The sequence below is a fragment of the Sarcophilus harrisii genome, chromosome 5 (assembly GCF_902635505.1).
Source record: "Sarcophilus harrisii chromosome 5, mSarHar1.11, whole genome shotgun sequence".
Lineage (NCBI taxonomy): Eukaryota > Metazoa > Chordata > Mammalia > Dasyuromorphia > Dasyuridae > Sarcophilus > Sarcophilus harrisii.
This window is the reverse complement of record NC_045430.1, coordinates 244,309,964-244,325,510: the sequence shown is the minus strand read 5'-3', so window position 1 is coordinate 244,325,510 and position 15,547 is coordinate 244,309,964. Positions and strand designations below refer to the sequence as shown.

Below are 15,547 nucleotides of genomic sequence, written 5' to 3'. Positions count from 1 at the left end.
ACTGGTCATCCTGCCATCTAGGGGAGGGGGTGGGGGGGGGGTAAGAGGTGAAAAATTGGAACAAGAGGTTTGGCAATTGTTAATCCTGTAAAGTTACCCATGTATATATCCTGTAAATAAAAGGCTATTTAAAAAAAAAAAAAAATAATAATTCTTTGGGAGGAGAAAGTATAATGAGGTAGATTTATATGACACAAAAAACCAAAAGCTATTAATTTAAAAAAATTAAAAATTTACCCAATGAGATAAGGACACCAAATAGGAAGACCCGAGGGATTGTAAAATGATGGGTTCCCAAAAATTGTTTTAAAAATATAAGCAATTAGAAAAGAGGAAAAGTAGGTTTGGGGAAAAAAATTTTAAAAAAAATAAATAAATAAATAAAATGAAATAAATTACAAGCTGCTTGAGGGAAGGAACTAAACTCTGAATTCACTTCTTCAAACCTGTCCCATGCCTCCCTCCAGCACATTAGACAGGTATTAGGTGCAAACTATATGTTGAATATATTTATAAGATATATTTCCACAAATAACTGACATAATTTGTTCAAATTTCTGAAAATAGTGCTCATTCCTTCTATTAAAAAAAACTAACCAGAGAAAGCATCTATAACAATAAATTATCATTTTTAAAAAGTTGCTGTAATCAGTTTTTAGTGATCTTTCAAAGCATGGGTAATTTTCACACTTGATTTTACTTTTTAATGTATTTATTTCTTTATGTTAATGCCACATCCTTTAGTAATATCACAGATAAAGATTATTTCATTCATATGTGACTGGTCATATGTGACATACATAATAAATGACTAAGAAGTTGATTAGAAAGAGAAAATGGATAGGTTGTGATCTTCTCAGGGTATCCACACTAATTATATCATAGATCTAGTTTCTCTTCTCCACATGAATCTTCCACACTACTGACCAAGTGACACTTGTAAATTCTAGGTTTGCTCACAAGACCACACAGTTGAAAAAGCTCCAGTAGCCTCCATTATACCTCTAGGTTCAAAAACAAATTCCTCTGTTAGCCATTTAAAACCCTTCACCATTTGACTTTCCAGACTTAGCCCACATCATCCCCTTTTATGGATCTGATTGTCCAGCCAAAAAGGGACTCTTACACATAATACCTCTCTACCTCCAAGCTCTGAACCTTTTAATATGTTGCCCTCCATGCCTAGAATCAAAATCCCTTACTTCAAAGCATGGCTAAAATTCCTTCCCCACCACAAAAATTCCTTTTATATGTTTTGAATCTACTTTAGTACATAAGTGTCATTTCACTTGACAGAATATAAATGACTTAAGGACAGTACCTAATATATAGGAGGTACTTAATGAATGCTTGTTGACTGAGTCACTGCTATGGAAACTACAAGGAATTTGGTCAAGTAATGGATTTAAAAAAAACCAAGATGATGAGACCAACAGTATGATATTATAGCCATAATAGATACTAATCGTGAATTGTGTGAAAAAACGAATCGTGTCCAGAACTAGGCAGAGTGACCATGTCAGGAGTCCTGTGTTAGTTCAGGATATTCATTGTAAGAAGGATTGTGATGAGCTTAAGGTGTCATACATGAAAGTGAAAAACCTCAAGATTGACTGCTTCAGAGAACTGAGTATGTGTACCTACTGGAGCTATAGGAAAGAGGAACAGGATATCAGGACGCTATGGATTCTCTTCACCAAGGTCACAGAAAGCATAAGAGGATTGTTGGTCAAGTATGGAGGGGGTTGCATTACATGCCTGAGATCACTTTCAGCTTGACTTTGACTCTATTTTCCATTAGTAGCTCATCTCAGTTTGATTCCAAGGAACAGCATGCTCCACCCAAAGAGAAGCTGCTCCCCAATACGATTTAGGCTTTGATCTCTACATCTTCTCAGGTCATCCTCAGTTGCCTCTCCCCTTTAACTGGAAGGCAAGAGAATGAAGTACTAAACTTCTCCCTAAACCCTTCCTTATAAAGGGGTGTAATGTTCTTCTCTAAAATATAATGTCTCTGTGAGCAGGTTTCTCGGGGGGCTTTTGGAGGCAGCCTTAGTTTCACTTCAGAAAATACCCCAAATGCAGCCAGGAGTTAAAGTCCAAATCCTTTATTGTCTCCTTCCTTGGGCCCGGTTAGCTTTCTTAGAGGCCTATCTCTCTCCTTGAATCCAAGAGTTCCTGCCGCTAATCCTTTGCCTCTGCCAGCTTCAGCCTCCAGCCAGCACAAAGGTGGAAGATGGAATGAATCTGTCTCCGCCTCCGAGAATGGACCTGTCTCTTAGTAAGCTTGTCCTTTAGTGGGTTCCTTATATATGCTCTCTTAAAGATGTGAATCTTGTGGAACTCTAATAAGTATTAAGTATATTAGTGAACTAGAGAAATGTTAAGTATCATGCTAAATTAGATAATTATTATCTCTATCAATTTCAGTGACTTAGCACCTTGTAAGAGTGCTAAGGGAGCTCCCAACTGGGAGCAAAGGGGCTCCCAACCTTCCAGGGAATTCTACTTGTCAGCAGCAGTTCTGTAGGCTTTCATTTTGTACAAAAATCCAAGCCCCACTGCCAAATGCCTCTGATGGCATGTTTGTGCACATGCTCATGCATTAGCTTATAAGCTCCTTGAGGGCCAGGAGTGTGTGTGTGTGTGTGTGTGTGTGTAGAAATTAAATTAATTTACCTTAATATCAAATTGTAGGTATCGCTTGTCCATCTCTTTGGAAACCACACTTTCGATGACATCCACTGGTACCAGCTGGAAACAATCATAGGCTGGACAGAAAATGTTATGGGCTTCACCTTCTTGAATTTTCAGATTCAAAAACCTATCAAAGTTTTGAATTAAATTGTTAGAAAACATAAGAAAGGACTGAAAGTAATTTTGAATCTAGTTTTATAACCATGTTTCTTTGGGAGGCACATACTATCAATTTTTCTTTATTGTAAACAATGATGTAACAGTGGAAGGCATAAAAAAAAATTATGATATATAAATTGCAGAATATTAAGTGAAATACAATTAAAAATGATTACATATTCTACTATTCTATACTTTAGTATTCTTTCCATTTTTATAAAAAAAAAGTTGCCATTTAAAATATAATTTTAAAGAATTACATTATACTTGGATTGAAGATATATTAATTCAACTTCCAAATAAATACCTTTAATAAATAAAGGGAATAGAGGTAAATATAATAGAAAACTGAGAGGTAATCCAAATTCTTTACTGATTTGTCCTTTTAAAAATATTCATTTAAATTCTCCCAGCTACTTCCAAAACCTAGTAATATGTCTCAAGGGATTGTGGAAGATAGAAAACCCTGATTTCAATGCTTCTTAGTTGGAATAAGAGTTTGCATTCAAGGAAGCATTTTCTAATTGTGTATAGTGGCAATGGAGTATGTACAGAGGAACCAGTATCCTTGCCGTTTCTCTAAAATGTGTCAGCATTCAGAACAGTGCTTGGCACATTAAAGATGCTTGATAAATGTTTACTGCTTGACTACTTTTCTACTAGGGTTTGTACCTCAGGAAGAACTACATGAATTTAGGTAAGATAAACATTCTTTGCTTTCCCCCTGTATAAATGTATAACAATGGCTAAGCTCAATAAAGTTAAGCAGAGGGCTTTGTAGTCTTGCATATATTAAGATCTTGTGCCTCTTTATGCTAGGCAAAACACATCACCTAAAAAAATCTATTGCCACAATATTTTGATTCTGGACAAAGCAGAACTAAATAAATCATTTTTATGGTGGGTTATGACTTGCATGCTATTCAGATTGTTCATCACTCTATACTCAAAGAGAACCAATAACATCATGATGTTGGGTCAGAGTACAGTCCGTTCGATCGTGGCTGATCAATTTATTATGAGCTTGGAAGGCTCTACCATAGGCTGAGTACAAATAGTCCATTTGAACTTTGGGGATGGAGATGTCTCTATATCTGAGCACTTTGGTACTGTGGTAACTCTGCTTTGCTCACAGAGCCTTATTTGAAGTAGGCACATCATGTTGGACAGTCCTGTGCCAGGATCTCTCATTTTTCATAACTGATAATAAAGTTCTTCAGAGTGACTCTGATAAAGTCCTAGTACAATTTCTTCTGACTTCTTTGTGAGCACTGGTCTTGGGTGAGTTCTCTGGAAAAAAAAGTCTTTTAACTTTGACATATGGATCATATGGCCAGCTCATTGGAATTGAGCTCTCTGCAGCAGTTTAAATACTCGGCAATTCAACTTGAGAAAGGATTTCAGTGTTCAGTACCTTCCTGCCAGGTGATCTTCAGAATCTATATAAGAATTCAAATGGAAGCAGATCAATTTTCTGGCATGGCACTGGTAGATTATGCAGGTTTCACAGGCATACAACAGTGAAGTCAGTACAGTAGATTTGTACATCTTCAGTTGGAGAGGCATCTAATATTTCTTCTCTCTCATTTTCCTTTCTTATGGAGTCTCCCAAATCCTGAGCTAGCTGTGACAATGTATATGCAAACCTCATTATCTATGTAGATATCCCTGGAAAATATATTGAAAAGGTTAAGTGAACTTATCCATAGCATTCAAATTTCTCTATTAGTCATAAGCAATGGTTCCACATATGGATGGTGTGGTTCTGGTTGATGAAGGATCTCTTTTCTTGCTCTTTTTGTCAGGCCAAAAAAAGTATCAGACAGGTGATTCAGTCTCAAATGCATCCCCGTCTCTGAAATTCCACACACTACTGGTACATGGAATGTGAGCACACATGAAATCCAACAGACTTGAAAGAACAGTTCTTATGAGAGAACTTGGCAGATACTACATTCAAGTAGCATTCCTGAGTGAAACAAGGCTTGTGAAAGATGGCCAGCTTACTGAAATGGGAGGTGGATACACACTTTTCTGGAATGGCTGCTATGATGAGGAACTCTGTGTAGCTGATGAAAGTTTTGTAATCAAACTAATCTATTCAATAAGCTTGTACACCACCCAAAAAGAGCAAATAACAAACTTATGACAATATAATATAATTACCACTTGCAGGAAGGTGCCATATCATCATCATCAATATATATTCTCCCACATAATAAACCAAAGAAAAATTTTATGAAGACCTAGAGACCCTTATCATCAATGTGCCAAAAGACAATCTTACAGTTCTAAATGATTTTAATGCAAGAGTACACACAGATGATTAAAGATGGAAGAGAGTCTGAGAGGAAACAGCAACCGTCATTTTCTATGGAATATGTGTGTATCATATGACCTCATCACCAACATTCATACAAACACAAAATGTTAAGTATACATCTTATTGCTATTTAACAGATTACATCATGGTAAAGAGGAGAAACATGAAGGATATAAGATAAAGAAGATGTATGGTGGAAAGTGCTGGACTTAACTTTTTCACCCTAAACAAAAAACAGAGACTTCAAGGCAAGACAATGTCATAAGTTGAGAGCACTTCATCATCAACATATTAAAGTGCTTCTTCATGCATAGTTTCTTGCTAAGCTGGAGGGAAAGCTGAGTCAGCACAGAGTTGGCAAAAGAAGAGCAAAAAAGAGTGTTTCAGAGGTTTGGTGTACAACACTGCATTTACTCATCTTGGCCAGAACACTCACAAACTTGAGGATTGGTTTGACAAAGATGATAAGGAAATTCAGAACGGATTTCTGCTGAAGGGGGGAAAAACATATAAACAAACCCGAGAATTCTACTAGGGTTTACTAGCAGGAAGTTGGGTTAGTCTCTAAGAAGGTAACATTTAACTCCATCAAAAGTAAAGTGTAAAGAAAGCTTAGAGATACATAGACATATCTAAGTAATAAGGCAGATGAGATTCAGTTTTACACTGATAACAATGATACAAAGCACTATTTATGGACCAAAGCTCTCTGGTGCATCTCAACTACTCAACGTTGAAGAAACCACACTGATCAGAGATAAACATGATCCTGGAGAAATTGTTTCAACACTTTCATAGTGTTCTGAAGAGACTGTCATCAATCTATGCTGAAAACATTGATTATGTACCTCAGATTGAAGTTTCAACTGAAGAAGAGATATTGAATGCCATTAGGGCCCTCTTGTGTGGCCTGATGCTGATTCTCTGCTGGCAGAGATTTATAAGGCAAGGGGTCCATTGCTCTTACAGAAGATAACACTATTCATAGGCTCCTTCTGTTTCTTTAAGATATAGACTTAAAACTCTGGTTCAGATCTGCTACTTTTCTATGTCCAAGTTACTCTGAATTATTGAAAATCTCAACAAGGGAAGAAAACCAGTTTCTAGAGTTTACAAGCTGGCGATTTTTGAAGAAATCTGCCTCAAAGCATTCACTGCTTTTTTAGACTTCAGTTAATACAGAAATCATAACAACTACCAGATAGCACTGTGAAATGAATCCTTTCATTACAGGTAAATATTTAAGGTTAAGACAGGTTAAGACAAACACCATAAATAATAAACATAAGTGATGCTAATCCCAGATGAGAAGTCAAATAAATAGAAACAGTGTAAAGAAAAACACTGGATTTGAAATCAAAGGACCTAGGTTCAAATCCTGACTATTATTTATTACCTGGATAGTCTTAGAAAACTTATTTAAAATTTCTGGATCCAAGTTCCCTCTACTCTAAAAAGAGGAGGCTTAACTGATCTTCTCTAATGGTTCTTCTAGTTCGGAAGGAATGACCCTAAGACTTTTATAAAAATGAAATTTTTTCAAAGATTATAATTGTGGTTATTCTGAAAAAAGAAAAAGCAAGTATGAAATATAAAATCATGACTTAACATATCTATATATAAAATATAAAAGTTATGACTTAAGAATGTCAATGAAAAAGACCTCTTTAAGTCAAGCTGATGTAACTACAACTAGCCTGCCAAAATGTTAAAAACCAAACCCACTACATTTATGAACAAAAAACTATTTAAAAAGCTCACCTTTTTCCTATTCTCTCATTCATTCTCTGTATGATTGTTAAATTAAGTTTATCATGAATTATTTTTACTGTAGAATGGGAGCAAATATACCAGAACAACTAAAAATAGCATTCTAACATTTTAAAAGATTGTTCTTACATACAAAACATAAAAAAAATCAAACTGGGTCAAGAATATGACTATGAACGAGATGAGGTGAGATCTTTCAAAACAGTTGTGAAAATTGAGTAAGGCTTCATTTACTTCAGAGTTTGAGTAGGCCTGAAAGACTTTGAAGATTGAGTCAAGGGCATATCTAAGTCCCCTTCCTGCAATCCTCCCATGACAGCAGTATCTCCCTATTTCAGTCAAATATGGGCAACTATGTACTTATTGGTCAAGTTCAATTTCTTGGGTAGTTCCCGAGTTTAGAATGTAAGATCCTCAGCCGATAAGGATGAGGGTCAGTGGTGGGAGGGGGTATTTCCGTTAGGGATTAAAAGTGCTGACCCTGCCCCCAATGGGGCTTCCTCCCTTTGAATGTCTGCTGGATGGGTGGGAAGCCCTTCTAGTGAGAATGTATAATAAACTTTGCTTTGCTTCTAGAGACCTCTCCAGCTTTTTTTTGTTTTTTTTTTTTTTAATTAAATGGTGACCCCTCACCATTTCTGAATCACACAACTACAACTATACTGGAGCATGGGAAGAATACTAAGTTGGGAATGAAAAAAATACAGGTTTGGGTACAGGAACTACCAATGGTGTGACCTTAGAAAAGAAAAAGTGACAAAAAAAAAAAAAAAAAGATGTTGACAAGTTACTAGCACGTTTTATTCTTTTAATGATTTTTAGAGACAACAAAATGTTTCTAAGACTCAGGAGGAGTCTAAGAGGTTAAGAATACACACAGAATGCCATCTGCATGCAATTATTGTCCAATAAACACAAAAATAGGAAATATTCAATAACATCCTTAAAAAGTTATTATCCTACATCTACTTAAAGATCTCAAGGAGGGATAAAGCAAGACTTATTGTTATGCCACAGTTCTCAGTCTCTCTAATTACCCTGACCAAGTGCTGACTCAGTTTCTCTGCTTTAGTCAAAGCTCAGTCCAGAAAAACCTCCCTCCCTTTTTATCACAATACTTGATAAAGATAAAAGATCTTATGTTTTAGAATATCAGAATGCCTCTCCCCATCCTAAGCTATCAGAATATCAGATACTGTCTTATCAAGATGCCTCTCCCTATCTCCCAGGTGCCACGCTCCCCCCACTCCCCACCCCCCCCCCCCCCCCCCCCCCCCCCCCCCCCCCCCCGGCCGCCCCCGCCCCCCCCCCCCCCCCCCCGGACTATGTCATCTCATCTCCAGTGGCTCTCCCCACTGCATCCTTTGCTTCAGTCTACCAGAGTCTGAGCTACTTGCAGAGATGTCTTTGAGAACTCACATTGTTTGCTGGATTCGTGGAGACGATAGTCTCATCCAGCCCTGAATCCAAATCATGGATCCATTTGATCCCAGAATATTTCTCCATTTAATAAATTATTAAATATTCTCTAATTTCTATCTTGCTCAGTTTCTCTGGCATTACATTATATTATTGTCGTTTGTAACCTGGTGCAAAACGCTTTCTCCCTCTCTGGGTCTTGATTTTCTCATTTGTAAAATGAGGTCAGTTGGTGTAGTTAAGGTTTAAAAGCCATTCCATAGTTAAATTTATGAGTCTCAAGTTGATACACTGAGAAGGATAGCTCATTCCTTTTTGGACAATCCTTACTTAAATCTTTGATACTCTATACTGTAGAATAGAAGTTATTTTAGTCCACTTATTAGTCCCATCTTATATTTTATCTTTCTGATCATTTAGAACAATCTTTCAATTTTCTCCAGTTTCCACATTTTCCCCCTTAATGTTTTTTAAAGTCAAGGTAAAAACAATTTTTAATATTCTTTTTAAATAATTTGAGTTCTAAGTTTTTTCCCTCTTATTCCCCCCCTTCTTAATTAAGGAAAGCAATCACTTCAATATAGCATACACATGTGCAGTCATGCAAAACATATATACATACTAGTCATCACAAAACAAAACCCAGACAAAAAAATAAACAAAAGGAAAAATAATTTTTTAAAAAATATGCTTTGATTTACATGCAGACACCATAAGGTCTTTCTCTGGAACAAGAGAGCATTCCTCTTAAGTCCTTCCAAATTTCTTGAATCATTGTATTGCTTCAGAATAGTTAAGTCACAGTTAATCATCCTACATTCTGCTGTTATTCTGTATGATGATTTCCTGGGTCTGCTCACTTCAACTGGCATCAGTTCATACTGTTGTGCCAAAGTAACCTTTTAATGTCGTGACCCAGTTTATCCAATTGTCCTAGTTATTCTGCCTCAGGTTATAACCTTTTTCTCTTAATGTTTGATGAGATAAAGGTCTACCTCAGTTGCTCTAAACCCCAAAACCCCAGGCTATAATCATTCCCTCTTAAATGGTTGATGAGATGAAGATTTTATATCTTTAAGGTTATAGACATTGATTCTTAATGTTTCACAGGATAAAGGTTGATCCATTTTAGATGTCATTAGAATATCAGTAACCTCCCTCCATTGTGTCATCCTAGGGGTCTCCCCCACCATTAGGTTATCCCCACTAGGTACCTCCCCCATTATGTCACTGTTCTTGTTATACTATAAAAAAGCTTGCTGTCCCAGTACTCTGGGCTGGATTCTTTGAGATGATAGTCTCGTCCAGCCCTGGAACCAAGATCCATCTGGTTTCAGTGTCTCTCTCCATTTAATAAACTATTGAATTGGTCTCTAACCTCTGTCTTGCTCAGTTTCTCTGGCATTACAATACAAGTCTTCTCAGGTTTTACTGAAACCATTCTGCTAATGATGAGTAAAATAGTATTCCATCCCAATCATATACCACAATTTGATTGTTTTGTCTGAAAACTTCATGCCCTTTGACCATTTACCAATTAGTGAATGACTCATATTCTTATGAATCCAATTTAGTTCCCTATTTGCAAAATAAGGCCAGGGCAAGTAACTGGAACACTGGATGGAGCACTGACTTCGGAGTCAGGAGAACCTGAGTTCAAATCCAGCCTCAGACACTTTTAATACTTCCTAGCTGTGTGACCCTGGGCAAATTAATTAATCCCAATTGCAACAGCAGGAAAGGGAAAGGAAAGTAATGCTCTCTCTCTTGTTTGTTCCTAAATTCTTCCCTAATCCGTAGATCTGACATGATTCAGGAAAACTTGAGAAGACTTATATGAACTATTGCAAAGTGAAGTAAGTTCAGTCAGGAGATAATTCATTGTACACAGAAACAGTAATGCTGTATGATGATTAATTGTGAGTGGTTTAGCTAATTCTGAAAAAATACAGTGGCAGATAAGTTAAAATGATATGCTCAGGGTCACACAGCCAATAAGAATCCTATAAGTATCCAATACAGGATCTGAATTGAGGACTTCAATGATACCAAATTCAAATATATCTCCCTTTGCTGATGCTTAATTAACAGTCAAAAGCAGTAAGTTTTTTGTTTTTTAACTAAACACTGTGCTGAGCACTGAGGATACAAAAAAGGCAAAATATGGTCCTGAACTCAAGAAATTCTTATTGTAAAGGGGAAGACAAAATGTACACACAAGTATGTACACATGAAATATATGCTGTATATATATCAAATATATACTATATATACAATATAATATATTGAGCTCCTAAGTCTTGAAATAAGCCACTAGAAAGAGTACAGGTCCCAGAAATCAAGACGACCCAAGGTGAAATTCAATAGCTAAGTGCCATGAGCAGGTGGCTTGAACCTCTCTGTTTCAAGTTTCCTCATGTATAAAATAGTGATAAAAACATCTACAATATCTACGTTACAGGCTTGTGAATAACAAAAGTAATATAATACTGTAATGCAACTTACAAATCTCTATTTGTCATACAAAAGGAAACCATTATTTTTGAATAAAAACTTATTCAATAAGGAGCTCAGTTCACGTGTTATTATAGAAAGTGTTGTAGGTCCCTCTTCCCTCCTTTCCACTGCCTTTACAATGAGATAACCTATCTACTTTGTATACATTTTGTGTGTACATACTTGTGTACATTCTGCCTTTCCCTTTAAAATATGAATTTCTTGAGTTCAGGACCATATTTTTGCCTTTTTTGCATCCTCAGCACTCAGCACAGTCCTTATTTTTGAACAGTCTAAGGTATGGTTGTATCTATACAAATAGGATTTTTCCGCCTATAGCATTCCAAGTAGGATTTATAACAATTAGCCCTTTTGTTTCAAGCAACAAGTTAGACCAATGTTTTAATGAAAGGTTATACAACTAAATCTTAGTTATCTAGCTTGTAGATGATAAATTCTGTAAGTACAATTAGGACTTTTCCCTCTATATCAACTATTATACTTACTGGTAGATGCACACACATATACATTTCTTTTATCAAGAAAGGTTGTAAATCGATCAAATATTAAAGGGGGAATTTAGCCAACAATTTAAAAGAATAATTTGGGGAATCTTTATAAACTCAATACTGAAATTATGTTTTTTGTATCTCTAGTTTTCTTACATACCAGTCGTAAAGAAAGACATACTCTACACACACACACATACACACACACACAATAACTTACATTGTTTAAAACTTTAAAAAAAATAAAAATAAAAATTATACTAAATTAAAGAATACCAGTCTGAAATTCCATTTTTTTTTTTGCTGAGGCAATTAGGGTCAAGTGACTTGCCCAGGGTCACACAGCTAGGAAGTGTTAAGTGTCTGAAGACAGATTTGAACTCAGATCCTCTTGACTGCAAGGCTGGTGCTCTATCCACTGCTCCACCTAGCTGCCCTAGAAATTGCATTATTTATCAAAAACTTCGTAGAATTCAAAAATTTCTGTATTTGTTTTGAATTTTTCTAAAGGATGAATGTTAGGACAGATTACATGTGTTATTAAAAATCTAATCTTATAAGAAAGAAAAATTTATCTTTAAAAATTTTTTAGGTCAAAGTATTATAAACTGCTTTCTGTTTAGTCCCAGTGGGATGGAGTTGATTAAGAAGACATACATAATAAGTAAAATTTAAATATTAATAATAGAATTACCAAAATCTTCTCTCTCTTTAGTCACAAATAGTATCATTAACATAGTATTCTCTTCTCTACCTTTGGAACCACTACCAGACTGAGATCTAATATTAATCAATAACTACATATTGGCATCTGCAGTCAGCAAAACCTGACTTTCAAACCTAGCCTCAGAAACTTACTATGTAACCCTGGACAAGTCATGTAATCTTTGCCTTACTCAATTTCCTCACCTGTAATGGGGGATAACAAGGGAGGAAATAAAACTTATTTCCCGAGAGTTGTTGTCCCAAATAGAGTAAGATATTTTTTAAAAGTGTTTTGCAAACCGTAATATGCTATATAAATATTATTGTTATTAAAATAATTCATTCAGTTGACTTTTTAATCAAAAGTAAAAAATGACTTTTGGATTATTATTCCAAGTAATGCCTTCACAATTTTCTATTTTGTGATCAGCTACCAACCCCAGAATTTCAAAAATGCTTTCTTCATTTCTATTTCTTTAACTGTCATGCTACTCTTTGTATACTCAAGCTTTGTTTTGATCTACCATTCAACATTATTTTTCTCTCACTGCATAAAAAATTCCACAAATTTATTGATAGAAATCAGGGAAAATGTAAATTGATGATAAAGCACTTTAAAACCAAATTTAAAATTGGCATTTTGTAAAAAGAGAAAATTTTATGAACTCATTTCTGCCTCAACATGTCTCTCTTAATCTCATGATTCCTTGCCAATCTTGGAGAAAGAAGTCATTTCTGTCTTTCCACAGTTCTCTCTCCCTTTTTAGCATATTCAATTTTTTTTTTTTTTAAGCTGTATTCATTCCTTGCCATCTGCTTTTAAAACATCCCTGCTCTTGCTTTTCATTTACACTGTCTTTTATAACTTTGCACCTAACTAGTTCAATAGTGTAAATAAAACTCCTTTTACACTTATATATTTTCATTTAGGAGTTAGGAGCTAGATCTGTGATTGCTCTGATATAAGGAATCACTTATTCCCTAACACTTCCTTGGGACCATACTTTTTCTTTAAAATGTTACTAAATTTGCTTGACGAAATATTTCTTGATATAGTCAAGCATTACTTCAAAAGAGCTTCCAATATTTTCAAATATAACAGATTAGCAAAGTACTAAAAATTTATCCATTATTTATGAAGCAAAAAAAACCCTCTAACCTTTGATAATTAAAGTTATACATCTACTGGTCATCCTGTCATCTGGGGGAGGGGGTGGGGGGGTAAGAGGTAAAAAATTGGAACAAGAGGTTTGGCAATTGTTAATGCTGTAAAGTTACCCATGCATATATCCTGTAAATAAAAGGCTATTATTAAATTAAAAAAAAAAAAAAAGATAATTAAAGTTATAAAGAATTTCATTATAATTAGGATACCAGTAAAAATTAATTAATATAAAGATTTTAAATGCAAAGTATTTTCTGACTAAATTGGGGAGTTAGTTGGTAAAAAATACTAAGTTACATATACTCACGCTTCCCAACATGCTCGGCAAAAGTCATGTCCACATGGCATATCCACTGGGTCTTCAAACACAGAAATATTGCACATACAAATGTCACACTGTAGAATAAATAAAAAACACTATATAAAACCATAATTTAGTTCAATTGGCAAATTTACTAAGCATATTATTTGTGATTTTAAGTTATTAATGAAATTAAATATTAAAAATAATAAAAATTAGTTTTTATATATTGTTTTATGGCTTGTGATGCTATATTATATATGTTTGTGTATCTCATATGATCTGATTTTAAAAGGAAGCAGATTATGAGAGCTTAAGTGACTTTGTGACTAAAGTCAAACTTGAAAGTATCTTAGACTCTGACTATAGGACCAGCACTATATCAACTATGTCATTTACTAATCACAATAAGAGGGGCATGCTCTTATATTAAGACTTTAATATCCAAAATGAGGTGAATTAGGCTGCTCTGGGATGTGGTCAGTTCTCCCTTCCCTTAAGTTCTTAAAGCTAGATGACAGCTTTTTGGTTCTAAGGTAATGCTAGTTCATTTTTAGTTGGGACTTCGAATACACAGCCACTGACATCACTTCCTAAATTTGGAATTCTATTGCAGTAGGTTAAAATAATAAATTTATGATTTTAATAAAATGATAAAAAATGATACTATGTTGATTTAGATATTAATATTAGATAAATGATATTTACATATTATTTAGATAATAAATATAAGAAAAGTAAAAAGTGAAGTGTTCATTTAACCACAATTGCATTATAAAATTTTATTTTAATATGAAATCTAAATTTTAATATATTACATATACCCAAAACTGTATATTAGGAAAAGGAGTCATGGGGGGTGGGGGGGAAGAGGAAGGAAGGCATTTTTTGGAAGTCAGAATGACCTACAGAAAGATTAACTTCTTTGTTATACTTTTCTCATTTTATGTATTAAAAAGTACCTTCTGAATCAATAAGTACTGAAGAATGAACAAAGCAGAATTATACTTCTCAAAGATGCTTTTATATAAAAAAAGATTCAAGGGGCAGTTAGGTGGCGAAGTGGATAGAGCACTAGCTCGGAAGTGAGGAGGACTCGAGTTCAAATCTGTTCTCAGACACTTAACACTTCCCTGGGCAAGTCACTTAACCCCAATTGCTTCAGCAAAAGCAAAAAAGATAATTTCAATTATTCAATACACTATATGGACTGAATGTTTTTTTTTTAAAAAGATTATTTTATTTTTCCAAATTCATGCAAAGATAGCTTTCAACATTCCCAAAACTGTTAGAAATTTTTTTCCTTCTCTTCCTCCTTCCCCTCAATCCCCCTAGACAGCAAGCAATCCTAGAGGTTAAACATTAGCATATTCTTTTGAAATGCAGAAAATGGCACAACAATTTTTTAAAAATTAAATATACAATTGAACCAACCAATAGGTAAATACCTACTATATGCTGTAAGCTGGTTATACAAAAGAAGGAGCTAGCTTTTAATCTTGGCATTTTGTGATTTTGGCAAATCACTTAAATTTGCTAGTTTGCTTCTTCAGCTGTAAAAAAGGTAAGACTGGATTATATTTAGAATTCCTTTTACAGCTTTGGATCCTAATGATTCTATGACCAAAGGCAAAGAGATGAGAGAAGGCAAAACAAGATCAAGAGAAAACTTCCTAGATTGATTGGAATCTAGAGTATATAAGTGGCCATAGAATGAGATTATGTTTAAAAGACAAATTGGGTCTAGATAAGGGAGATAGTGAAATAATAGGAAAAGAAGTATATATTTTAAAAGTTTCTTAAAACTTCTTAAATATATACTTAAGAGTACATATTCTTAAGAGTATAGTTATTCAGTAATTCTGAAAACTGAAGGATAGATGAGACTGGAAGGAGAAAGAGGCAATTTAATAGTCAGGCCAAGAGATGTGAAGGCCAGAATTAGTGTGATAATAAGAGGAGTTTAAGAGGAGGAGAGAAGGAGATGTGTGCTAGGTAATACT

The 15,547-nt window shown here is 34.7% G+C and overlaps 1 protein-coding gene across 3 annotated transcripts in view; it reads right to left on the bottom strand.

Moving 5' to 3' along the window:
• ANKIB1 (ankyrin repeat and IBR domain containing 1) overlaps window positions 1–15,547 on the bottom strand; it is a 154,416-nt gene that overhangs the window by 51,897 nt on the left and 86,972 nt on the right. For all 3 annotated transcript variants that reach the window (XM_012551293.3, XM_023505116.2, XM_031940003.1), the window contains 2 exons: window positions 13,551–13,639; window positions 2,680–2,824 (listed from right to left, as the gene is read on the bottom strand). In XM_012551293.3, coding sequence (XP_012406747.1) covers window positions 2,680–2,824; window positions 13,551–13,639 — 234 coding nt within the window. The remainder of the gene's footprint in view (window positions 1–2,679; window positions 2,825–13,550; window positions 13,640–15,547) is intronic.